Source organism: Manis javanica, chromosome 3, assembly GCF_040802235.1.
Source record: "Manis javanica isolate MJ-LG chromosome 3, MJ_LKY, whole genome shotgun sequence".
NCBI lineage: Eukaryota > Metazoa > Chordata > Mammalia > Pholidota > Manidae > Manis > Manis javanica.
Genome location: NC_133158.1, coordinates 5,032,021 through 5,055,628, shown reverse-complemented (window position 1 = coordinate 5,055,628; position 23,608 = coordinate 5,032,021). Strand labels below are relative to the sequence as shown.

At 44.1% G+C, this 23,608-nt stretch overlaps 1 protein-coding gene across 7 annotated transcripts in view; it reads right to left on the bottom strand.

Annotated features, from left to right (window-relative positions):
* The window catches only part of CACNA2D3 (calcium voltage-gated channel auxiliary subunit alpha2delta 3), a 699,185-nt gene that overhangs the window by 23,354 nt on the left and 652,223 nt on the right, over nucleotides 1-23,608 (bottom strand). For all 7 annotated transcript variants that reach the window (XM_073230729.1, XM_073230727.1, XM_073230728.1 and 4 more), the window contains 2 exons: nucleotides 23,205-23,260; nucleotides 15,112-15,223 (listed from right to left, as the gene is read on the bottom strand). In XM_073230729.1, coding sequence (XP_073086830.1) covers nucleotides 15,112-15,223; nucleotides 23,205-23,260 — 168 coding nt within the window. The remainder of the gene's footprint in view (nucleotides 1-15,111; nucleotides 15,224-23,204; nucleotides 23,261-23,608) is intronic.

The window sequence follows — 23,608 nt, the reverse complement described above, 5'->3', positions numbered from 1 at the left end:
GCTTATTATTAAGTTGAAATAATTAACTTGGCACCTTGCTGGAAGTCAATACCGTTTGTCAAAACTGGACATGAAACAAATAACATAAGGAGGTTTCTAAATAATTACTAACAAAAGCATTAAATGTATAAACCTGTCTGTCACTACTGAATTTTCTGTTTTTCTTACATCGTAGGCTAAATTATAAACAGGCTTCTCCTGTCACCTTAATAAAATAAGTCAAAGCTTACGCCAATTACGTTTCCACTCTCAGTTGATGCCATATCTTCCTGGACAAAGGTGTTTTGGATTTAAGTTCTACCTATTATCTAGTCTTTATAAAAGATTTAATAGGTCCCATCCCCCAAAACAAGCAACGGAATAACGAATCAAGAGAAACATAAACACTTGTATCTATACTGTGTAACTAAGTCTAATCAAGATTTATCTTAAAGCATCGTTCCCAGCTATTTTATGTTTTAGGAGTAAAGACTCTGATGGCACTGCTTATAGAGCAACTATTACAAGCAGCCTACATGGTGTTGGTTAAAGAAACTAGTAAATCTATATACCCTGTAGCTGTTTTCTAAAATGACGTTGCAAGAAAATATTTAAGGGCAAGGAAATATGCTTATGATATTTCAAGCAAAAATAAGGACATGTTATAAAACAGTGTTTACCATATTGTTCTATTTTAGGAAAAAAAAACAAATGAATGAAAAAAATGAATGAAAACTAATACACCCAAATTTTAATCTATAGTTTTACTTCTGGATGATGAGACTGTAGATAATTCTCTACCATTTCCATAACAGCCACGTATTACTTTTATAATGAGAAAATAATTATGATAGGCTATGTTTTTAATGCAATATAGGACAAATAGTTAATTTTCTAACTATATAAGCTCAATATTAAAGTCTAATACCTTAAAAGAAGAGACTAGCAACCTAAGACTCAAGAAAAACAAGTAAGGACGTAATTAGTACAACAAATACAAATGGCTTTAAAATAGATGAAAGCGTATGCTCACACTCAGTCATTAAAAGAAAAGTTAAGGCAACAATGATATTCCAGTTGCCATCTCAGACTGGGAAGAGCAAAACCTTTTAATAACAAACTGTGTTTGTAAGAATGTAACTAATGTCACACAGTATAACATCAGCCTATAGAAATCTGTTGTGTTTCTGTAAATAAATAATGAACAGAGAAATTAAGAAATCAATCCCATTTACAATTGCACCAAAAAGAATACAATATCTAGGAATATGTCTAACCAAGGAGGTGAGAGAACTGTACTCTGAAAACTATAAGACATTGATGAAAGAAACTGAAAAAGACTCAAGTAAATGGAAAGATACTCTGTGTTCATGGATAGGAAGAATTAATATTGTTAAAATGGCCATACTGCACAAAGCAACCTACAAATCCAGGGCAAATCCTATCAAAATACTAGTGGTGTTTTTCACTGAACTAGAGCAAATAATCCTCAGATTTTTATGGAATCACAAAAAAAAAATACCCTGAAAAGCCCAAGCAATCTTGAGAAAGAAAAACAAAGCTGGAGGTATTACACTCCCTGATCTCAAACTACATGACAAAGCTACAGTAATCAAAGTAGTATGTACTGCCACACAACAGATACAGAGATGGGTGGAACAGAATAGAAAGCCCAAAAGTAAACCCATGCATGTACAGTCGATTAATCAATGACAAAGGAGGCAGGAATATACCATGGAGGGAAAGACATGTCTCATCAACATATGGTGCCGGGAAAACTAGACAACTACATGTAAAAGAATTAAACTGGATCACTGTCTTTCACCATACACAAAAGTGAACTCAAAATGGATTAAAGACCTGAAACCATAAAAATCCTAGATGCAAACATGGGCAGTAAACTCTTTAAGGCAATACTATTTTTTTCTGGCCGTATTTCCCCAGGCAAAGGAAACAAAAGCAAAAAGAAAACAAGTTGACAAACTAGAAAGCTTCTGAACAGCAAAGGACACCATCAACAAAATGAAAAAGCAACCTACTGTGTGGGAGGAGATATTTGCGAATGATTATCTGATAATGGGCTAAGATCCAAAATACATAAAGAACTCATACACCTCAAAAATAAAAACATGATTAAAAACTGGGCAGAATTAAATAGGTATCTCTACAAAAAGGATAAAAAAAGGGCCAACAGACACATAAAGAGATGCTCCACATCACCAATCATCAGGGAAATGCAAATCAAAACCACAATGAGATATCGCCTCACAGCAGTCAGAATGGCTTAGACCAATAAAACAGGAAATAAGTGTTGACAAAGATGTGGAGAAACAGGAAGCCTCATCACTGCTGGTGGGATTGTAGACTGGTGCAGCCACTCTGGAAAGAAGTATGGAGGTTTCTCAAAAAACTAAAAAGAGAAAAACCCTATGACCCAGCAATTCCATCTCTGGGACTTTACGTAAAGAAAACAAAGGCACTATTCTGAACAGATATGTGCACGTCTGTATTTATTGCAGCATTCTTGACAACACTCAAAATATGAAAACAACCTAAATGTCCATTGATAGATAGATGAATGCATAAAGAAGATGTGATATATATATGATATATACATACATATATAAAATATATGCATACATATGTGATACACATATATAATGAAATATTACTCAGTCATGAAAAGAATGAAATCTTACCATTTGTGATGACATGGACGGACTTAGAAGGCATTATGCTAAGTGAAATAAGTTAGAGAAATATTATATGATTTTACTTAAATGTGGACTCAAAGAGCAAATGAATGAATGAACAAAACTGAAAAAGACTCGTAAATGCAGAGAACAGACTGGCGGTTGCCACAGGAGAGGTGCATGGGGGATGGGTGAAATACGTGAAGGGGCAAAAAATTAGTAAGAATGTTTGATATCTTGATTTAGGTGGTGGTTACATGAGTATTTATACATGTCAAAATTCATTAAGTACACTAAGATTTGTGCATGTTATTGTATGTACCTCAATAGAAAAAAATTTGAAAAAATCTGTAATGGATTATAAGCCATAGAATAAAATATTCATGAGTCTACTCTGATATCAATAAATAATTGAATGGATAACAATAAGAATGCAACTAACATATATTCTCTTAAGTTAGTAGAAGTGCAAATTGGTTTAATATCTCTAGAGTACATTTTTGCATGATCTACCAAAATTATAAATAGGTGCACCCTTTGACCAATCACTTCTTCTAGTATTGTATCATACAGATAAATAAAGTACATAGTACGCAAGGATATTCCTTTCTACTTTGTTTCAAGTGTCAACATTTTGGAAGAACCCAAAAGCCCAATTTGGGGAAAATATCCCCCCAAATGCAATCTCGGATAATCGTTAAACACAAAAAAGACAACCCACATAATGATGTGAAGATGGTTTCAGATATACCAGTGAAAAAAGAAAAGTACAGTGTGTAGAGTATGCTATCATTTCTGTAAAAAAATGAGTGGGGAGATACTTAATACACCTGTGTGCTGGTCATTTGCAGAACATCCCTGGACGTACACACTAGGTCCTGAAACAATGCCGGCCCGCTAGAGAGGCTGCCAGGTTCACTGGTGGGGGGAGACTTAATTCTCATTGCATGTCCCTTATGTACAGCTTTAATTATGTGCCCTGTTGGTGCATCACAGTCTCTATAATCATTTATGCATTTAGTTAGTTAATAGTTATTTAAAAATTATCCGCTACAGAGAAGAAACAGTGATGTAGAGAAAGACTCCTCCCCAGTGGGCTACTGACTGGCCTTTGGGCCTGGGATCTGCTGCTCCTTCCCTGTGGGACCCCAGGCAAGTCCCTTCCCTTCTCTGGACCACCTTCTCTTTTCCTAAAGAAAATCACAATGTTCTCTCTTTGCTTTTGGGAATCTGAGCATCTAGTTGTTTTCAAAACACATACTTGTTTTCAAATCACACATAGTAACAGGTGTCTCAGCTACTAGAATTACGCACAGCCCTTCCCTTTTTGCTCACACTTTACAAGCTTATTTTCTTGGGAAACTTGGTCTCAATCAACAATGTTCTGAGCATTATTTTATGCACAAAGTCCTGTGTTAAGTGCAAGGAATTCAGGAATTAATACAACATTCCCATCTACAGTGAAGCCTTTTTTATGCGTCCCTTGTAATGTTTACAGCAGCCCAGCCCTCTGTAGGCACTGTTAGCATCTTCGTCTTACAGACAAGCAGGTGGCAGCCAGGAGGGGTACTTTGCTTGCAAACGTCGCCACGTCGCCACAACTGGTAAAGGGTGCCCAATTAGGAAGTGATGGCATTAAAAACTCAAACTCAGGTTTGTCTGAGGCCAAAGCCTGAACTACTCTTTACCATGTTCCAGCCTGTCTCACCTGATTTGATGGGGGAGGAAGACAAATGAATGCAAATGCTTATTTGCATTACATCACGGCACCCAGTAATGCAGTAGGCGCCGTGAGGAAAACCGCATCAGACTGATGGAGATGCCCACGAATCTAGCATCAGGAATGTATGGCTCTTGTCAAACTGGATGTTGTAATTTCCTCCCACAGATCAAGTGGATGGTGGAATTGCCAGTTTCCAAAGCAAACCCGGACGGTGACATGAACTCAGTCTGACTTAGGGCTACAAAGGTGACTTGGTATCACGATGCAGAGGCATTCACCCGCACGCCAGAGGTTCTCTGTCAGGCTGCAGAGTCCGGCAGCGTGTGACCTAACTCAAGTGTCACTTACTAGCTGTGTAACCCTGGGTCCAAGACTTAACTCCTCTGAGCCTCGGTGAAGTGCAGATGAAATGAAAAAATGGAAAGAAAAATATATGTGGAAACGGACATGAAGCTCTTGACAATAAGTACTAGTCCCAGATGAATTCTCCTATAGGCCAGCATCTTCTAAAATAACCCAGGATTGCAGGGGCAATCTGCTTCGACAGAAGCGGCATCATTCATGAACTACCCGACTGGTCTCCTAAAAGTCAGGGAAGCAGTGTTTTGTTTGAGAAGCATGTGACACGATCTAGACTGAGAGCCCCTCCCACATCCTGACTTTGACCATTTACCCCTTTAATGTATGCGGACCATGGGGATTCGGAGCCTCGCCTTTTAGCCTCTGCACCCATTTTTCTGCCAGATGCGAAGAACCTTGGTCACGAGCCAGTGGCTGGTGGGTTCCCTGAGGTTCTGGGGCTGCCTCTTCCTAGGCTTGAAAATGGTACTGACATTAATGCCTGCATCCACACAGGGGTTGCCAATGGGCCCTTTTGTCAAAGTCATGACTGAGCCTCAAAAAGGTGGGAGTGGAGGTCACTTGAAAAAAAAAAAGGGAGAAATCCAAGTCTCGAAGAAAAGCTGATCATTAAGAGATGAATGTATGTCTTGAGTTTCAAAATGTCCCCTGAAAAAGCAGTTTGTGTCCAGAAATTTTATGTCTATATTCAGCACGCTGCATTTCAAGCAGCATTTCTCCTTTGATCCTTTGAGCTCTTTTAATACATCAGATGGGTTTTTAATACCCACAGGAATATATAAACTCTTTCCAAGCTAAACAGATGGAGGGCAAGCTGGAGAATTAATAAACACACATCTTTAGAGGCTTGGCAACCTGCTAAGCTACTTCAGGTGCAACGCTGGGCAGCCCGAGGGAGGACACAGACTGTGCTGTGAGGTGGGGGCAGCAGGCATCACAGCACAGACAGCCGTGGGGACAGAGACAGTGCATGGCAGAGACGCAGCCCACGTCCGCGGTGTGGACACAGCCCTGTGCTCCTCCGTTCCACAAGCAAATAAACATTCTAAAAATAATCGTTGGCTCTGCTGGTCCCCAACCCTCGGGCATGGAAGGGGGAGGCCTCACTGCATTGTGAGCCCAGCCAGACTTACACGTGCCCCCACCCTGCTTTCCCCCAGAGTAAGAAAGGTACAAATGGGGAACTGTTTGCAAGACTAATTCCCATCAGAGAGAGACCTCTCAGTCCTTACAGACTCGTGCCCATCTCGCTCTGCATCACAGGCTGGTGAGGGGAGACGGTAGTTCACAGCATTTCCTGTACTAAGACCTCTCCAGACCTTCTTTTCAAAGGGCAAGAGAGTGACACCTCCACAACACAGGCCATTCCACCTAGAACCCCAAAATTGAGACCACCATTGCATCTGGAAATGGGGCACTTTTTCCGTTGAGTGTCTGCACGAGAGATTCAGTGCAGTCCTGTGTCCAGTAAAGGGTGTCACTGAATTGAGATGCACAAGAACTCATAGAAAAACAAACCAGAGGTTTTAAGCCCAATTAGTCTAATACCTTTGGACCATATTTTCATCTTCTGGCACCATTTCAGCAATTCATAGCATAGCTCCCGAGATAAGCATTTACTCCCCCACCCCCATCTCCTCCTCTAAGGTTTAAAGCCAAAGATGTTTTTAGCAACCACACACATACGGCACTAACTAGGTACGTTGCAAGAGCTGGCACTGAATTATTCAAACCTGGCACCATACCCATAATATAAAAAAGAAAGTAGCCCCTTTATTAAGGGATGAGTGGCCTGTTCTCAACATTATATGACAACTTGTTGAGCAGCTTTTAGATGTGATAGAGTCATGCTTTAAATCTTCTGGAGGCAGAAGTCAATTCTAAGCTGCCCAGAGATGCCGAACAGGAAGCAAGAATATGCTTCCCTCCCCCCACGGCACGGGTGCGACACTGAAAATTCAAAGGGACGGGAACAAGTTTGATCTGGACGATCCACAGCTCTGCACATTACCAGCCTACATGCCAAGGTGGAAGTGAATAAACGTAAATGTGAGTAAAGAAGGTATAAGGGAAAACTTGGAGAAAAAGAAGATGTGCAGCTCTGCAAGTCCAAAGGGAAGAATCTGACCTTTGGTGTTAATCAAACTGTACAGTGGAAAGTTGTCTTGTTTAGAAGTGAACCAAACCGTTGGAAAGGGCCAATGATTATTTCATGGGAAACTGAATCCCATGTATTTACACATTGCAAACAAGATTGAGTACAGTAGTTTGGCAAGAATCTATAGAGTGGGAGATACAAAAATATTTCAACAAATCAGTGTATGGTTGCAAATTGAGTGGTTAAAAACTGTTACATTTTAACGCCTACAAATTATATTAATCATGACACTAATGTACTCCCTCTGGTAAAGTCTGTATCTAATTTGCACAACGAAGTATCTGATCACCATTGAATATGTGTAGTCCCTCGTTCAGAAGTCCAAATTTCCTGTGAACCAAGAGCTTAAGTAGATCCAGGAAGTGACAGAAATCCAGTGCTGACTTTTTCTAAGACAGTCTCGTTGCAGCAAACACCTCCCCAACTGCGCTTCCTGACTGAAACTCTTCATTTTACCTTCCAGGCTAAGAAGTCTGGAAGAGGAGCTTCACTGGAGCCCTGTGGCCTTCCTCCATCCCTGTCAACACGGATGCATTTGTCAATTGTGCTCTGTGAAAACATCGCCCATTGTATGAAGCATTTACTCTGGGCTGGGCACTGTGCTAACCAGGGGGGTTGTACTTTTTTCTAAGGCCCACACAGACCCTGTGCAGGCAGGTATCATGCCCCTGGCGGAGAGGAGTACAAAGAAACCAAGAGCACTTCAAGTAATGGGTTAAAGTCTTGGCACGATGAAGCGTGGCAGCCCAGACTGGGGTGCCTCCCAGAGCCCAGCCTCTCAGCCATTACCTGAAGATGACGCCCCATCCCCATCTTTCAATGGGTCCCTCTTACAGGTAGTTTTCCAAGCACCCACTTGGTAAGAACACCTGCCTGGCATTTTGCCACAAACAGTCTGAAGACTTGTGGTAAATCGCCCACCCAGCCTGAGACCTCAGTGGGAAACTGGAGTCATTTGTAGGAAAACGGAATCCTGAACTGGGGTTCCCTGAACTGTAGCCCACGGGACACGTCAACACAGCTTCGGGACCAATTACTTTCTTTCAGTTTCACTGATAAATAAAAGGCGCGTGGGGGTAAGTGATGAGAGAGGAAAAGTGTAGCCACAGCTCTGGGGCTTCCAGGAAGATGAGCAAAGCTGGTGTTCCCATCCCAAAGCGAAACTGATGGCCACGTCATTTTTTATGGAAGGCAATGAGCAATACTACCAAAAATGATGCCTGCACAAAAACAAGAAACCTAATTTGCCCTAGAAATTACTATCTTGTCAGCCTTGAAATGTGACAAGATTTTTAAAGTGCTGGCATTGCAAATGCAACACATGTTTAATTTTATTCTTGATTAGTTCTTTTTTTTTTTTTTATGGTTACAAGTATTTGGCTTTGCAACTGATTCTCAGGCAAGGGAGGCTTTATGGGTTCCCCTTCTCCGCAAAGGGTGTCAAAAAGGAAAGCAGCGCCCTAAAAAATAGTAAAACATTACGTTCTTTTTAGATATCCCATTTGGTTCAACTTGTTGACAGTCACAAATGCCCAGAAAATATGGGCTGAGTTGTTTTTGATTGCTGTTCAAATAACAGATTAATGTAATAATCAGTGGGATACTGAATGATGAAAATTATCGGTTGAAGCGGCCAAACCACCAGCCCTAATGACATTCTTATGTAAATTCTTCTCTTCTTTTAAGCTCTTGCATTCTCCATAAACCCTCTATTTTTGAAAAGCCTTTTTTAAACACTGTATACTGCCCCTCAGTTATAATATATCTGTCTATGAAACAGATAAATGTCCACTTTTGGAGTTGCCGACTGGAAGGTTTCTATTTAGAGCAACCGAGTCACCTCCTGAAGTATTTTCCATATAAAACCGTCAAGTGATCCTGGAAACAGGACACGGAAACAGAGTTGGAAGCAGCCAGTCCTCAAAGATCTCTGGAAGCCAAAAAGACTTACTGTGTGGCCAGAACCACCTGACATGGTTTCCTGAGTCCTAGCGAAATGCTTGTGCACCAAGGATGCCTGATTTCTCCGAAGAGATGGGACAATGGTTAGCGACAGTCCAGGAACGAGCTGCAACAGGAAGCACGTCCCCCGGGAAGCAGACAGTTCTTTGAGATCATTCCTCTCCAGTTTACCATTGCTTGTGGACCAATGTAATCGCTGCCTTGGGAAGGGTTTGTCATGGACACAGCTTTGTATGTTCCATTGCGGGAGGCAAGATGTTTTTCTTTGAAAAAGATCTCAGTGCATAACTTTTGAAATACTGTAATTTTCACCCAACTCAGTTTCCAACTCTTTCCTGGCCAAAGGCTGCAGATTTGTGTTATTTTTGAATGTCACTGCCCCTGACCTGAAGTTACCTACAAAGTTGGTCAAAAATTAGTAATTATCTTCAAGAACTAGTCCTGCATAATCTCATTCCTTCCAGGCAAAGGCTGACATCTCTTCTACACAACTTAGATGTAAAGCAGATGTGCAAATCTGGCCTCCCAGTGGTCACCAGATACGCTGGCCATTATACTGAAAATTCAACTGGCCCTCAGGAAGGGAAAGACTTTTTTGTCAAGTAACATTATTTTTCCTCCATAACATACTGCATTTCAAGGACACCAAGATCCTCCAGCCTGTAGAATGTTATCTTCCTAACAACTTTGATAAATATGCAGGCATGTCTCCTAATAAACTTTATTTCATAAAATGGAGCAAAGAAAGAAAGGGATATGCCAAACACAAGAATAATAGGGCTTAATCTTTCAAAAGTATCCAACGAGACTATTTTTAGGAGCCTGTTTTTATGTGACTTGAGCATTGTAATCACAGTTTTATGACAAAGCCTCACAAAGATTTCTGGATTAGAAAAATAATTGCTGTGAGTGGATTTCTCATTCAACTCGTCACCCTGGCTGATCTGACAATGTCTAATCTCTAAAAAGAGGAGGAGGAGAAAGAGGAGAGAAAGCAGAAGAAGATGAGGTTTTCGCTCTGTTAGGACCAGAGAGTGTATGTGCTGGGATGAGGGGGCAGAGGGCAGCAAAGGCCATGTCTGAGCCATCAGGTTTTGCTTCAAGAGGCCACCACTGTCACTGGGACCACTGTCATTTCTCCTGTCATCTGGAATCTGATTATTTTTTTCTCTTCTCTTTAAAATATGTCTGTTGTTCCACACTGTCAGGGCAACACCCGAAACCCTTCAAAGAACCAGTTCTCTTTGATGGGCTCCCGGGGACAACACGATCTGGCCCTTACACATTCCTCATCTCCTCACCCCGAGTCCGTGTTCCAGCTTCCCTGAACTTCGAACAGTTCGAGGAGCAAAACACCATTCTGCTGCTCACACAAGGCCTGGATGTTCTCACTTGCCCACTCCTTCGCATCCCAGTGGTCTAACGTTAGATACCTCTTCTTCCAGGAAGCCTTCCTTGACCACACCAAGCCTCGCTTCGGTGCTTCTGCACACCACCGACTCCCCAGTGCCAGCCCTGAGCACGGAGTGTTGACACTGCCTGGCTACCCGCCTGAAAACTCCATGAGGGCAGGACTCCTGTGTGCCACACTGACCCATTTCCCACAGTGTAAGCCAGTGTCTGGGATTTAACAGACAACTGAAAAATGGTCACTGCAGTTCTGAGCTGGCTTTAATTTTTCTCCCAAGGCCCGGCTTTGTTTTCTAAGTTAATTCTTCAGAAACTTCCCCAAGGTGATGAATATATCAGTCTTCATATAGGAACTAAACTGCTATTTCCCAAGCTAGATGTAGGAAACAGGTGAAGCCAATCACTGATGCTAGAAATCAAGAGTGGTTATCATATGGTGAATGGGGGTTATGCCTAGAACGGGGGAGGTGGGGGGCTTCTGAGGGGCTTGTGACACTTTCTTCTTAACCCGAGTGCTGATTATATAGATAGGTTCACTTGGTAGAAACTAACCAAGCTGCAAACGTGTGGCTTGTACACTTTTCTGCACATGCTGTATGTCACTAAAAGTCTGCTAAACAGAAAAGAAAAGCAGAAGCCCCTATTCCTCACTGCCCTCTGGCCCCTGGGCCTGTAATGGTTTGCCTCTGAGCATCTGGGTGGTGGTCCTGAAATAAAGCTTTGATAGGGGAATCCGGCCAAGCCTGCAGTGCCCTCTCCTCAGCCGCCAGCAAATTGTACCAGGTCTCACTCAACTTCCCAACCCCCTGGGTGCCTGAGGCCCGGCATGCAATTCCAGGCCAGCCACAGTGGGTGTAAATAGTTTCACATCCATTCGGTATCTTATTCACCCTGCATTCCCCAAAGCACCACAGTTCCTGGGTCACAGCAGATGCCATGACCTCTCACGGAATGAAGGGTAGTCCCTTCTTTAGCTTGAAAACTTGAGGCCACCTATTTTAATCAAACTGTATTCATACCTTTGCTTTCTAATTATGAGTCAATAAGAAAAAACACTGCTTGCTCCAGCAATCATCTACCTAACGCCAAATGACAAAACAATAATTGAGAATGGAGGGAAGGGGGAAAATCAGCCTAGAAAATAGCAAAAGATGAGCTACTGTGTGTATGCTATTAGCAAACGCAACAGGCTCAAGCCTAAGGCACGTTTGTGTAAAAAGCGTTATTAGAATGATAGAAGGAATGGTTTATTAGGACGCTGTCCCAGGCTTGGACAGGGATACCCAGGGCAATAGCCTCCAAATACAGAAAGCAAAATGAAGTGAATGACATGAAGGAGAGGAAAAACCCATAAGTCTCCTGAGAGCTTGATATAAAATAGGCCCCAAAAAGGAAAGCCTGAAATCCAATCAACACACTGGATCCAGTGGCTGCAAATTAGTCCCCGTGCTCAGCAATTAGAGAATGAGATGTGCCTTCTGTGGACAAGCAGTAGAATGCAAAGCCCGTGCGGCACATACTGCAAAGGTATCATACAGACGCCGTCCCTGAATTGGAGATCGAAGACAAAACAGCTGCAAAACTCAGATAGTAGGACATCTTCCAACACTAGTTAAAAATGCATAGATCAAAATGATTGTGAAAATTAGAAAATTGTGAGAACTGAATAGTAATGAAAGCCCTGTATATTAAATTTATGGAGATAAACTGGAGTGCAAAGAAAAATTATATATATCAAAAAATATTATGAATGGAGCTGAAAAGCTCGAGATCAAACACAAAAGAGCAGAAAATAAAACAGTAAACTCCCAAAACACAGAAGACAGGTAATACAGAGAAGAGGCAAAATAAACAAAATAGAAAGTCAAAGAAACGACAAGAGAATCAGACAAATTAAATGGTGGTTCCTCAAAAAGAAAAACAAAATAAACATATCTCTGTCAGTACAGATAGGAAGACAGGGAAGGAAGGAACCCCTGAGAGGGGAGGGAGAGAGATTAGCTTAAAAGAGGGCAAAATCACAAATACGGTAGCATTTTTAATCAAAAGACAAACCTATTAGCAAGTGCAAGCAATAAACTTGAAAAACGAAATGAAATAGGCAATTTTCTAAGAAACAGAATCTCCACAATCATTTCAAAAATAGAAATTCCAAAGAGATTTCTGAAAAGGTTTCACTGAAAGAAACTAATCCTTAGTTGGAAATTTGCTCACGCGCAAAAACAAACAGGAAACCCATCAGTCACTGATAGTCTTAAGGGTACATTTCACCAAACCTGTAAGAAGGAACAGATGATTTAACCTTATACGAAACGTTAAGGAGATGAGAGAAAGGGGGGCAACTCTCCAAGCAACTTTGTGACAATAAAATGCCCTTAATAGCAAAGCCAAAAGACAGTGGAAGAAAGGAAAAATTGGGCCTATGCCTCTTTTTGAGCACAATGTGAACAAACAGATGTAGCAACACGGTTTTTGTGGTTTGTAATCATGAAAATGAAAAGCCGTCCTAGGAAGGTAAGTGGGTTTTCACATTACACAGCCAGTCTACTATTAAAAATACTTATATTTTTTTATGATTATAAATTTAAAAAAATTATATCTATCAATGTAACTCCACATAGTAGCAAATTTAAATTATTTTGGTAATGGATGTGGAAGAAACATTTTTGATGAAATTCAACATCTATTCCAGTTTCAAACAACGGCAACAATAGCAATGAACACTCTTGAAAAGGTTTTCTTCACCCTAATAAGTGGTTAACTACCAAACACCTATAGAGACGCAGGAAATGGATAACTACGATCGTACAACAGCGAATGTACTTAATACCCTTGAATTGTACACCTAAAAAGAGTTACAATCGTACATTTTCTATTAGTGATATTTTACTACATGTGAAAACACCCACGTAACTTCACCTGTATGTGTACTCTGAAAAAACAAAACAAATAAATAAAACCAAACCAAGCCCAGATTCCCAGGTACAGAGACCAGCTTTGGGGGAGAGTGTGCGTGTGGGTGGACGGGTGGGAGTTGAAATGGATGAAAGAGATGAAAAAGTACAGACTACCAGCTAAAAAATAGATAAATCAAGGGGATATAATGTACAGCATGGGGAATATAGTCAATAATACGGTATTAATTTTGTAAGGTGAGAGATGGTAACTAGATTTATTGTGGCCATTCTGCCACATATATAAATGTTGAATCACTGTGCTATACATCTGGAACTAATATAATATTGTACGTCACTTACACCTCAATAAAAAAAACCTGTAGCAAACATCATACTTAACATGGAATTATTAGAAGAAATTCCTTTAAATTAAGATCAAGACACAGTTGCCTGCTCTCACTGCTTCTATTCAACAGTGTATCAGAAGTCCAGCCCAACAAAATAATAAGTATGGAGATTAGAAAGGCAAATTTTCACAAATATCACTGTGCATGAAAAAGTCCAAGAGAATCCATACACAATCAGTTCTAAAAGGGCATTGAGCAATTGTATACAAGATACTCAAACCGAAATCAGTAATGTTCCCGTGTATCAGCAATTACCGATTAGAAGATACAGTTTTACGTATATGCCATTTCTGATAGTAAGAAAAACTGTAACCAGTCTAGGTATGACTCTCACAGAGAATTATAAAACTGTACTGAAAGGCCTATAAATGAAGAGATATACTTAGTTCATAAGTGGAAAGCATCAATATCATAAAAGATAGCAATTATCTTCAAATTAACCAATAACTCATAGCAATTTGAATCAGAACCCTAGCATAACTCATGGTCATTAAGAAGCCTATTCCAAAATTAATATGCAAGAATAAAATGGCAAGAATAGCCAAGACAGCTTAGAAGAACAAGGAAAGGATATTTGTTCTCCTAAATATCAAGTCATATCATAAAGTTGCGATAATGAAGCAATACGGTGCTGACACAATGTATCGGCGACCTCACCGGGAAACAGACCTGCAGACAGATGGGCACTCAGCCCATCACACAAGTGTCGTAATAAATATATTGGGGGAAAAAAAAGACTTTTCAATAAACAGTGCTGGTTAACAGGCCAACTATACGGGAAAGAACAGAATTAGACTTTGCCTTACACCGCATACCCCAATTCTAGAAGGATTAGAGTCCTAAATATGAAAGCGAACACTTTAGAGTGTTCAGAATAAAAATATATGAGAATATCATCCTGACATCTGGGTAGAGACTAATTTCTTAAGGCACAGACCACACAAATCATGGAAGAAAAGAATAAATCAGACTACATTAAAATAACAGCAAAAGAAAATTTCTATTTCTCCAGAGATATCTATAAATAGGAAAGAGACACACCAAGTCACAGGACGACGCTTATACAAAGCATAGGACTGCAAAGAAATTGTATCCCAAACATAGCAAGAATGCCCACATCAGCCCAGATTCACCACCTGACAGAGGGCCACCCATGGGGACTGAGAGGCCAGAAACCCCAAATGACCAGCAGAGCCGCTCCGAGAGGCCCAGCTTCCCCCACCACCGGGGAAACGCATGTCCAGCCACCAAACATCGTTCCCAATGCTCAGGATTCCTGTGAATCCTGAGGATTCGAGGCCGTCAGTATGGACACCTAAGGGACGTTCCTTGGCAGGGAGCTGACCCCTAGGGAAACACCGGTTAGGACCTGTTCTAACCAACAGCAAACTGGATGATAATGGCCTTTTCTAGGGCGCCTTCTCATGCACTTGGACGCCTCCCCACCTGAATGATCCCTCCCACAGAGCCAGGGGGTTTCCTCCAGGCCGCGAGGGCAATGCCTCCTGGGCAAGGGGCTTACTTGGAGCAGTCCTCGCAGGCCACGTTCCCGGCCGTCTCCTTGATGGTGCGCTCGGAGACGAACGCTGGGTACTCGGTATCGCAAGGCTCCAGGGCCTGTTTCAACTTCTGGGCTGTCGACATAAAGAAAAAGAAAAAAAGGGTGAAGAGGTGGACACACAATGCAGGCTTTACTGGGACTGGCAGCCCGCAGTGGCCCAGGGCTCTGCGCACTGCTCTCCCGCTGCTCCGTCATTGTCCTGGGCGCGAAATAATGCATTATTTTCTAATTAGCCAGTCAGTTCACGGGCCGAGCAACTCTCATTCGTCAGGCCGTTGTGTTGGCTTGCTCAAGGGTCATTTCTGCATCACAGGAATCCTACTTTCTGGGGCAACACCAGGCACCGGTCTCTGACCTCAGACGCACATGAACTTAGCAACAACATGTATGTATGTTTGTCAGAATAAATGTATAAAATAGAAGTTACACCATATTATTTAGGGTGAGACAGAGGTCATGATACAACGACATGGTTTTATTCCAGAAATGAAATTGAGATACAAATGGTAAAATACATTATGTCTAACCGCAGCCATGAATGTGATCCTACTATTATGAAGTCCCCTATCTGGCAGTTTAGCACTAATAACCCTGGTATGTGGACGAGTGCGCAGTAGGCACTTGGTAAGGGCTGGGTGGTTGATTAAATAAATCAGGTCTGCCTAGTGGGCGAGCTCCAAAACCTCTTTATGTCTCAGTATTTTAAATTTGTAAATTGTGGATAATATAGATCTTCTCTATTATAACAACCAAACGTGAGAAGTGAATGAAACAACACATAATGAGTACTTGGCACAGTTCTCGGAACATAATGAGGTCCAAGGGAATGTCAGTTAATAATAATAGTAACAACGGCAAAAAACAGAGCTAGCATTCTAATAAAGCCATCATGCCACTGAAAATGGTCCTATGACACAGTGGTTAAGTGAGGGCTCTGCAGTCAGACGAGTCTGCGCCACAAACCCCTGTTCCATTGCTTCCAGCTAACCCTCAGTATTCTCATGTGTAAAATGGACAGGCCAGCCGGGCAGTACTCTTCGTGAGAGATCCACTCATTAACATTTCCCAGCAGAATGCTTACAGGTTTCTAGGGCCCCAGATTTCTACAGATGTGTATAGAGAAACATAAACACACATTTATAAATGTGCATTCTATGTGATGTATATTACATACATGTAAATCCATATGTTTTATATTTATAATTTACATTTACAACTCTACAACTCAATAGGATTTTAATAGAATGATGTGTGGACAAAATCTCAAGTTATATTCCAACACAGGTGGTTGGATGTCAGGACCGTGGGCTCATGTTTCATGGGCTGCCCATCAGGGAGGCCGCTGGCACTAGGTGAGCCATCACGGGGCCATGGAAGGCTGAGTAGCTGTCTGGTAACAACCAGATAATCACTGGGTGACCAGGAAGCCAGAGTCTAAAGCATCTCGACAAATGTAATTGCTTTTTATATGTAGGCTTTTCACTGAGCTTTATTATTTTTTTTAAGAAATTAATTGGAGTTTTGGAGTTGAAGCATAATGTACTGTGATTTTTAAAAATTTAAAACAAAAGGAAGTAGACTTTTAACCAGCTTTTTTATGCAGGACATGCGATTTCTAGGAGCTGGCCCTGACACGATGGTGAGATGCTGTACGCGCAGGTGACTCTGAGGAATGACGGGACACGCAGCTCTGAACAGAGTTTGACGGCCATGCCCATGCACAGCCGCCCCGAGATGCCAGCTGCTGGGGAGCGCTGCCACGGGGCTGCTCTGCGTGCCCGGAGCGGGCTGACTGCACGGGAGCAGAGGGCACGAGCTCCAAGGGTATGACTCCTGCCACTGCTCTGCGTCCTCAGGCAGGGTTTATTCCCTCCTCTTAGTGTCCTCATCTGCAAAACAGGAGTGACAGGACCTGCCTCACATGCGTTTGAGGATCACATGGATTACTACGTGGAAGGCGGCCAGCACATCGCGAGGGCCACTGACGTGTGTGTTCGCTGTCACCAGGACTTCTGCTGTCTGCTGTTCCATTGACTCCTCAGGCTGCCGGCCTTTGTGAGCCGTTGCCTTTGGGTTAGAAAAGGCCGGCGGGGTGGCTCCTGGCTCCTGAGCAGGGAGGTACAGGGCAGCTGCTGTCCCACCCCCAGAGGGCCAAGGCCCACACACTGTCCGTCCCCTGTGCCCTGCGGGGCCAGCTCATAGGAGAGGGCATTCCAAGCTGGCTGAACGAACAACTAATCCTCCCGACTGGTGGTTTTCAGAGCTCAGTCCCTGAGGAAGAACTGCCTGCTTCAGGTGGAAGGCGAGGTCAGGTTGGGGGGCAGCACCCTGTGGGAACCAGGGGGTTCCCTGCTCCCAGTTCCTCTCCGGAGCCTCTGATTTCCCAGGAGGACATCTCAGTTTGATGCAGGGAGTTTTTACCGTCTTCCCTGCATTTTCCTTTTATGTGCTCTGTGCTCTTGTTTACCTGGGAGGCCATACCTAAAACTTACAGTATCTGTCCGCAATTTGGTAACACAGTTTTATTTTCATGGTTCTCACTTGTACAACTGATTTCTCTGTGTGGCAAAGGATACTGACTTTCAGTTTGGGGGGCTTCCTCTTCATATTTCAATGACTGTCATTTCTAAAAGTGAGTCAGTTAAAATGACATCAAGATGAGGTTAACAAAAGCATAGCTTGTAAGTGCCTATGGCACAAGCAGGTAGATGACTTATAGCAATCAAATGACGGCCACAGCTAAATTTATTAAGAAATTACTGTGTGCCAGATGCCGTTCCTCTTTACATGTATTAATTTAATAGTAAAACACAAGAAAAACATAAACCATGAGGTAGAAACAATTGTTATCTGTTTTTCAGATTAGTCAACCGAGGAGAGGACCAGATAAATTGCCCAAATCCATCCAGTGGGCGTGCGGCAGGACCAGAATTTGAACTCAGGCCGTCTGGTTCCAGCACACATGTATGTAACTGCTCTGTGAAGTTGGCCAGCAAGTGGATGGAAGAAGGAAAGGTCTTTGGGGCAGGCTGATGGCTGCATACACGGTTTAAATGCACCTGGTAACTGCACCATCTCTAATTCTAACTGTCCGGACTCAGTTACCACAGAAGGGGTCCAGCACTCTCACTGGGGAGACTCATTTGGTTCTGATCTTTTCTAGAGAGGAAATTGTGCCGCTGACAGTTGTGGGACACCCGGGCTCATGGGGTGATAAACGGTTGGGTCTATGTGGAGCCCGATTGTACACTGGCTGCAAGTTGATGTGCTTTTGGAAAACACACGGATTATCATATAAAACCATGACCGCACAGATTCCAAATAGCACAGTTCAGGACAAAGACCTTTCTTTGTGTCTGCAGTGCTATAGAAAACGCCATAGACATTTGCCAGTCATTACTGTCTATCTGAATTTGGGACCAGTAACTACCGCTGCCAGCCATCCAATGGGTATAGTTTTTAACTCTTAGGCTTTTAAAACTCATTATCTTAACAAGGATGTAAGTACATAAGGATCACGGAGCTCAGCTACCCTGATTCCTTATCTTTCCGGAATGGAAAGCCGGGGTTCAGAACGCAGACACAGCCTGCCTTGAGTGCCACAGAATGTGGCTCATCATGATCGCATTTACTCACACAGCAAACCCACCGCCTTTCCGGGCACTCACCGCGTGCCACATGTGCGCCAGGCCCATTGCACAGACAGAATCCTCAGCGCCACGGATTACAGACGAGGAAACCAAAGCACGGAGGAACTGAGTCAGCCAGCTGGCCCAGAGCCGCAGGGCTGCTAGTCAGGGAGCCCGGCTATGCCGGAGCCTCTGCTCTTGGTCACCAGCCTGCCCCGGGACGCTGTCTGTCTCAAGCTGGAGCCTCCGTGACCCATCACTCAGCCACGGCGAAGCGCCAGCAGAGCCTCACAATGGGATTTCTTTAATTTTCCCTCAGCAAAAAATGTCCCTGATGAGAATGACTGACTTGGGTTCACAGCAATTACGTGCAGACAACTGGGAATGAATAGTTTCCATTTGAAAAGCTTTTCTCTCCTTTTGTCCCCGTGAGTGCGCCCCCACTCACAGCGCGGTGTCAGCAAGCTCCGTTCTCTTTGTGCAACTTCGCCAAAATGATGCCTTTGTGGTAATCAAGCCGAAATGGGCTTCCTCCCTCCCCTTCATTAAGGAAATGAGGCAGATAAACAGTGTAATTATGGATTCCATTTTTAGCTAAACAAAGATGTCTCAGCTCAGGGTCTTTATCTAGTGAGGGAACGGTAAATTGAGAAAGAAGAAACTTCGCCAGTCAATATTGTGATGGTGCTTGAAACTTTTCTCTACTGAGCCTGTCGTGGAACAGAGCTGTCCAGAAAGCAGGCCTGTGGACAAGGCCAATCACCTCCACCTGCTTCAGTTTCTTCTGGAAAAAGCCATGGCCATGCCCAGCAGAGGGCTGCAGGGCTGGATGCGACCATCCGTGTGCAGCGCCCAGCTCAGGGCGTTGCAAAGGCCAGCTGCCTCTCTCTGCACTGAGTTCTCAGAATGCTCTGAGCCATTCTCTATCTGCTGGCTTACTTAGGTGCTCAGAGTGGCTTAGGGACCCATTCTAGCAGTGCCCACCTCTCAGGTACGTTAAAGGGGTCTCAAGGCAACCTGATGCCAGCACTCTGGAAATGCAAAAGCACTATATATTGGTACACTTGTGTGTTGACGATGTGATTATCTGACAAGGTCTAGCCTTATCTGAGGGCAGCGGGTTTCAAGTGTGGCAATGGAGTTAAGTGGCTTGGAATGATCATTTAAGGTCTTCCAAACAGAAAACAGAACTGAAGCCCCACTGATTCCTCTTGGCTAACGTCCTGCCTGCTGTTGGCCTGCTAGGGGGAGTGTTGGGGCAATGGGATGTGAAATTTCAGAACAGGACCCTTCCTAGGTTTCTGACACCATCAGGAGTGCAAGACCTCCTCGTCACCTTCCCTCCCTGCCCCGTCTACACCAGGGCCTCTCACCAGCAGCACTGTGTGTGGACACTAGGAGCTGGGCAGCTCGTCATGAGGGGCAGCGTGCTTGCAATGCCAAGCAGCCTTCCAGCCTCAACCCCCTGGATGACAGTAGCTTCTCCAGCGCAGTGCTGACAACAGAATTATCACCAAACATTGCAGTGACCCCTGGGAGGCCAAGTTACCCCCAGGTCGAAAACCTCTGGTCTAAGCAAATATTACAGCGACTGACACTCAGCAGAAACTCAAAAGCAAACTGTCAGCTCTGCAGGCCAGAACCCATGTGCGGGCAGAGCCCGTGGCGGCAGGTAGCAGGTGGCGGGCAAGGGAGGCAGGCCAGGGCAGGAATAGGGGAGTGAGGATAGAGCTGGGCATGAGGAAAGGGGTGCCCTCTGCTCACCACTGAAGCGCCCTGGCCAGGAATTGGCTGGCACTCAGTGTGAAGAGGGAGCCCAAAAAGTAAAGCCTGGAGATACTGCCCTCGGCACTGAGGACACTCCTGAGAGTCAGATGTCAACAGGAAAAGCCACCAACGTGTAGCACCCAAAGCGTGAGTGCCTCCCACCACATGGGGAACCCCTGCCTGGCACACGGGCTTTGCACCCACAACCATATTATGCCTGCTGTTAGCTGGTGATGGACAAGGACACCAAAGGCCAGAGACCTGGCGACTTGCCCAGAACCAGGGGGCGGACAAGCAGCCGAGGAAGGTTCCTGGCTCCCAGCCCAGGACGGGGTCGCAAGGAGGGGCTCAGAGATGGCGGCCCTCTGCCCCCTTGCAGTCCATTCTCTTGGCCTCTACTGATCATCCGCCTTCCTTTTCTCTTTTAATCTCACTGATCTGTGTTCCCTCCTATTAGGAGAACTATGAAAAGCTCACGGAGTAAGAAAAATAAATAGAAGATAAAAAGCCCCCGTTCTGCAGGTAGGTTTCTGCTCTTCTCTTTCTCAGATTGTGGCCAAGTTCAAACAGATGCAGGTTCATGTCCCAGGTGAGGTCCTCTCATAGGGACACAGTAGTCTTGTCTTCCCAGTCCATACTGTGGGCTCTCCTTATTGACCGTCCCGCTGGCCATCCCCATTGCTGGTCCTATTTAAACACCACGGTCTCTCCTCCCCTCACTGCAAGGCAGGTTTGTATCTTGTTTTTCTTGCTGTATTACCTGATTTTATGAGCATTTTTGACCTTGTTAAAAACTGTTCAGAAACAGAATCTCATTAAAAAGTTTTCCATGCCTTCTGTGGATGGGCAGTCATATATTTTTTAATATCCTTGTTCATCATTTAAAGAGTTACTTGCAGCCATAAATTCTCCAGTGATAAGCATCCTGTCCTGGCATCCTTTGCTCCCATCCCAGCATATTTCCCTTAGACTGATTTTTAGAAGTAGGATTATGGACACCCACTGGCATTCCAAGCTGGTACGAACCCAGCCAGAAGGGGTAAGGATCAAGCCTGTGCCCTGAGGGTCAACAGGACACCGTGTGTGTGTGTGTGTGTGTGTGTGTGTGTGTGTGTGTGTGTGTGTAAGACAAGCACACAGGGTCTGTGTGTGTGTGTGTGTGTGTGTGTGTGTGTCGTGTGTGAAAGACAAGCACACAGGGCCTGTCTATAGGGCTGTCAGATTCCTAGGACAGAGCCAACCCCAAACCCACCTGGGTTAGGTTCACTGTTACCAGAGGCCCCTTCATGCAGTGCATGCATGCGTTGACCTCTCTGGAGTGTTGTTCCATCACATATGCTAACGAGAAACTAGTGAGTTCCTGCCTTTAGGCAAAATAGGCCCATTTGTAAGTTACAAAGTTCCGCTGACAGTGATTATAAGGGTCCTACCCAGCAAAGGAAATATTTCTTAGGGTATTCTGTTAGCACCCAGTATGCTCTGAGCACCAGTGAGGTGCTAAGGGATAGCATGGCTGAGACACAGCTCCTGCCATCAGGAAATTCTAATTCGATGTGAGACACACAATCAGAGACACTAATGGGGCGTACTTGCTAGGGGGATGGGTGAGCTGCCTGGGCGGAGTGGGAAGGAGCGCTGCCGAGCAGGGGTTCCTCGCTGATGATCGGTACTGGGGAGGGAGGGGATGTCAGACTGGAGTGTAGGCAGCACCTGGGAATTGTGGTACATGACTAATCTACCTTTATGCAAACAACGGATACTTAAAAAATAATAATAGTGGCAGCACTCTGCTAGTCCCGGGTAAGAAGACAACACGAACGAGTACGCGAAGTGGAGAAGGGCAGAGTGTATCTGAGAAGGGGCAAGTGGCCCGGCAGGCGGGCAGGTGGCTGGGAGGCGGCCTCCATGAGGAGCCCTGATTTTGTAGGCTGTGGGGACCTGACATTTCATCATCGTCAACACTGTCACCACCCTCGTGAGGGACAAATTGCAGAGGGCATCTTGTGAGGGCTTGGTATACACCAGCGCCAGCTCAGCAGATAGCATGGTTTGCCATTAAATGCATGCACGCACGCACATACACACATGAAAGGCGGTAGAAATGACTACTTTCTCCATTTTACTTTAAGGAAACTGGGCCTTGAAGAGATCAGCTGACTTGCCCAAGGCCAACCTCAGAGCCAGGACTCAAACCAAAATCAATCTAACTCCACAACGCATGCCTCCAGGAGTTCTACTCGTCACCACTCAACTCACTGAAGGCTTTTGGGCAGGGAAAGTACTATGATTAGATTAATATTTTTAGGAGGGTTAAGTGTAAACAAAAAGCAAACAGTCGAGTGGCTATCCATTCATTCAGCCTGAAGGTGGCAGTGTGTCTCCTGGTGATTCTAGCACTGCCCACGAGCTTTCTGAAGGATCCACCTGTTAGTTCAGGAAACAGGTCAAAGTGCACATTCGACATGGCTGAGTGACGCCTGTGAACTTCTGCTGGACTGGATGATTCTACACGTGCACAAAGGGCGCCTTCTGCTGACAGAGCTGCAGACTAGTCGCTTTGTCGTGATAGTTTTAGGTGTGCACATCCCTGGTGAAAAGAAGCCCGTGAACCAGGGACGGTAGCTCTGAAGTAGGAAATAGAAACCGAGGTCTGCTTACCTTTAGCTGTCATATCTGAGTGCCACCAGCTGCAGAGGTTAAACTCCACCAGGAACCTAAACAGGTGATGGAAAATCCAGTGTCACCTGGTCATCTACACCCTGATCAGGACAGCGACATTCTGTGCTCTTGCACCCTGAGTACCTCCCCTGGAGATCAGCATCCCAACCTGGAGGTACCAGCGTGATTCATTCCCTTACCCATGAATTTTCACTGGGCTTTAACTTCCTTGTGAAAGGCTGTTTCATCAACAATGCCAGCCAAACTCTCCGATCAGGTTTACCTGGTCTCAAGGCCACTACAGAGAAGCACCCTGGCTTCACAGTCAGGGATGCTTTTCCAGTTACCGTCTGAGTTCATTGTAAGAACGCAATTGCTTAATGGTTCCTCCGCCTCGGTCTAGA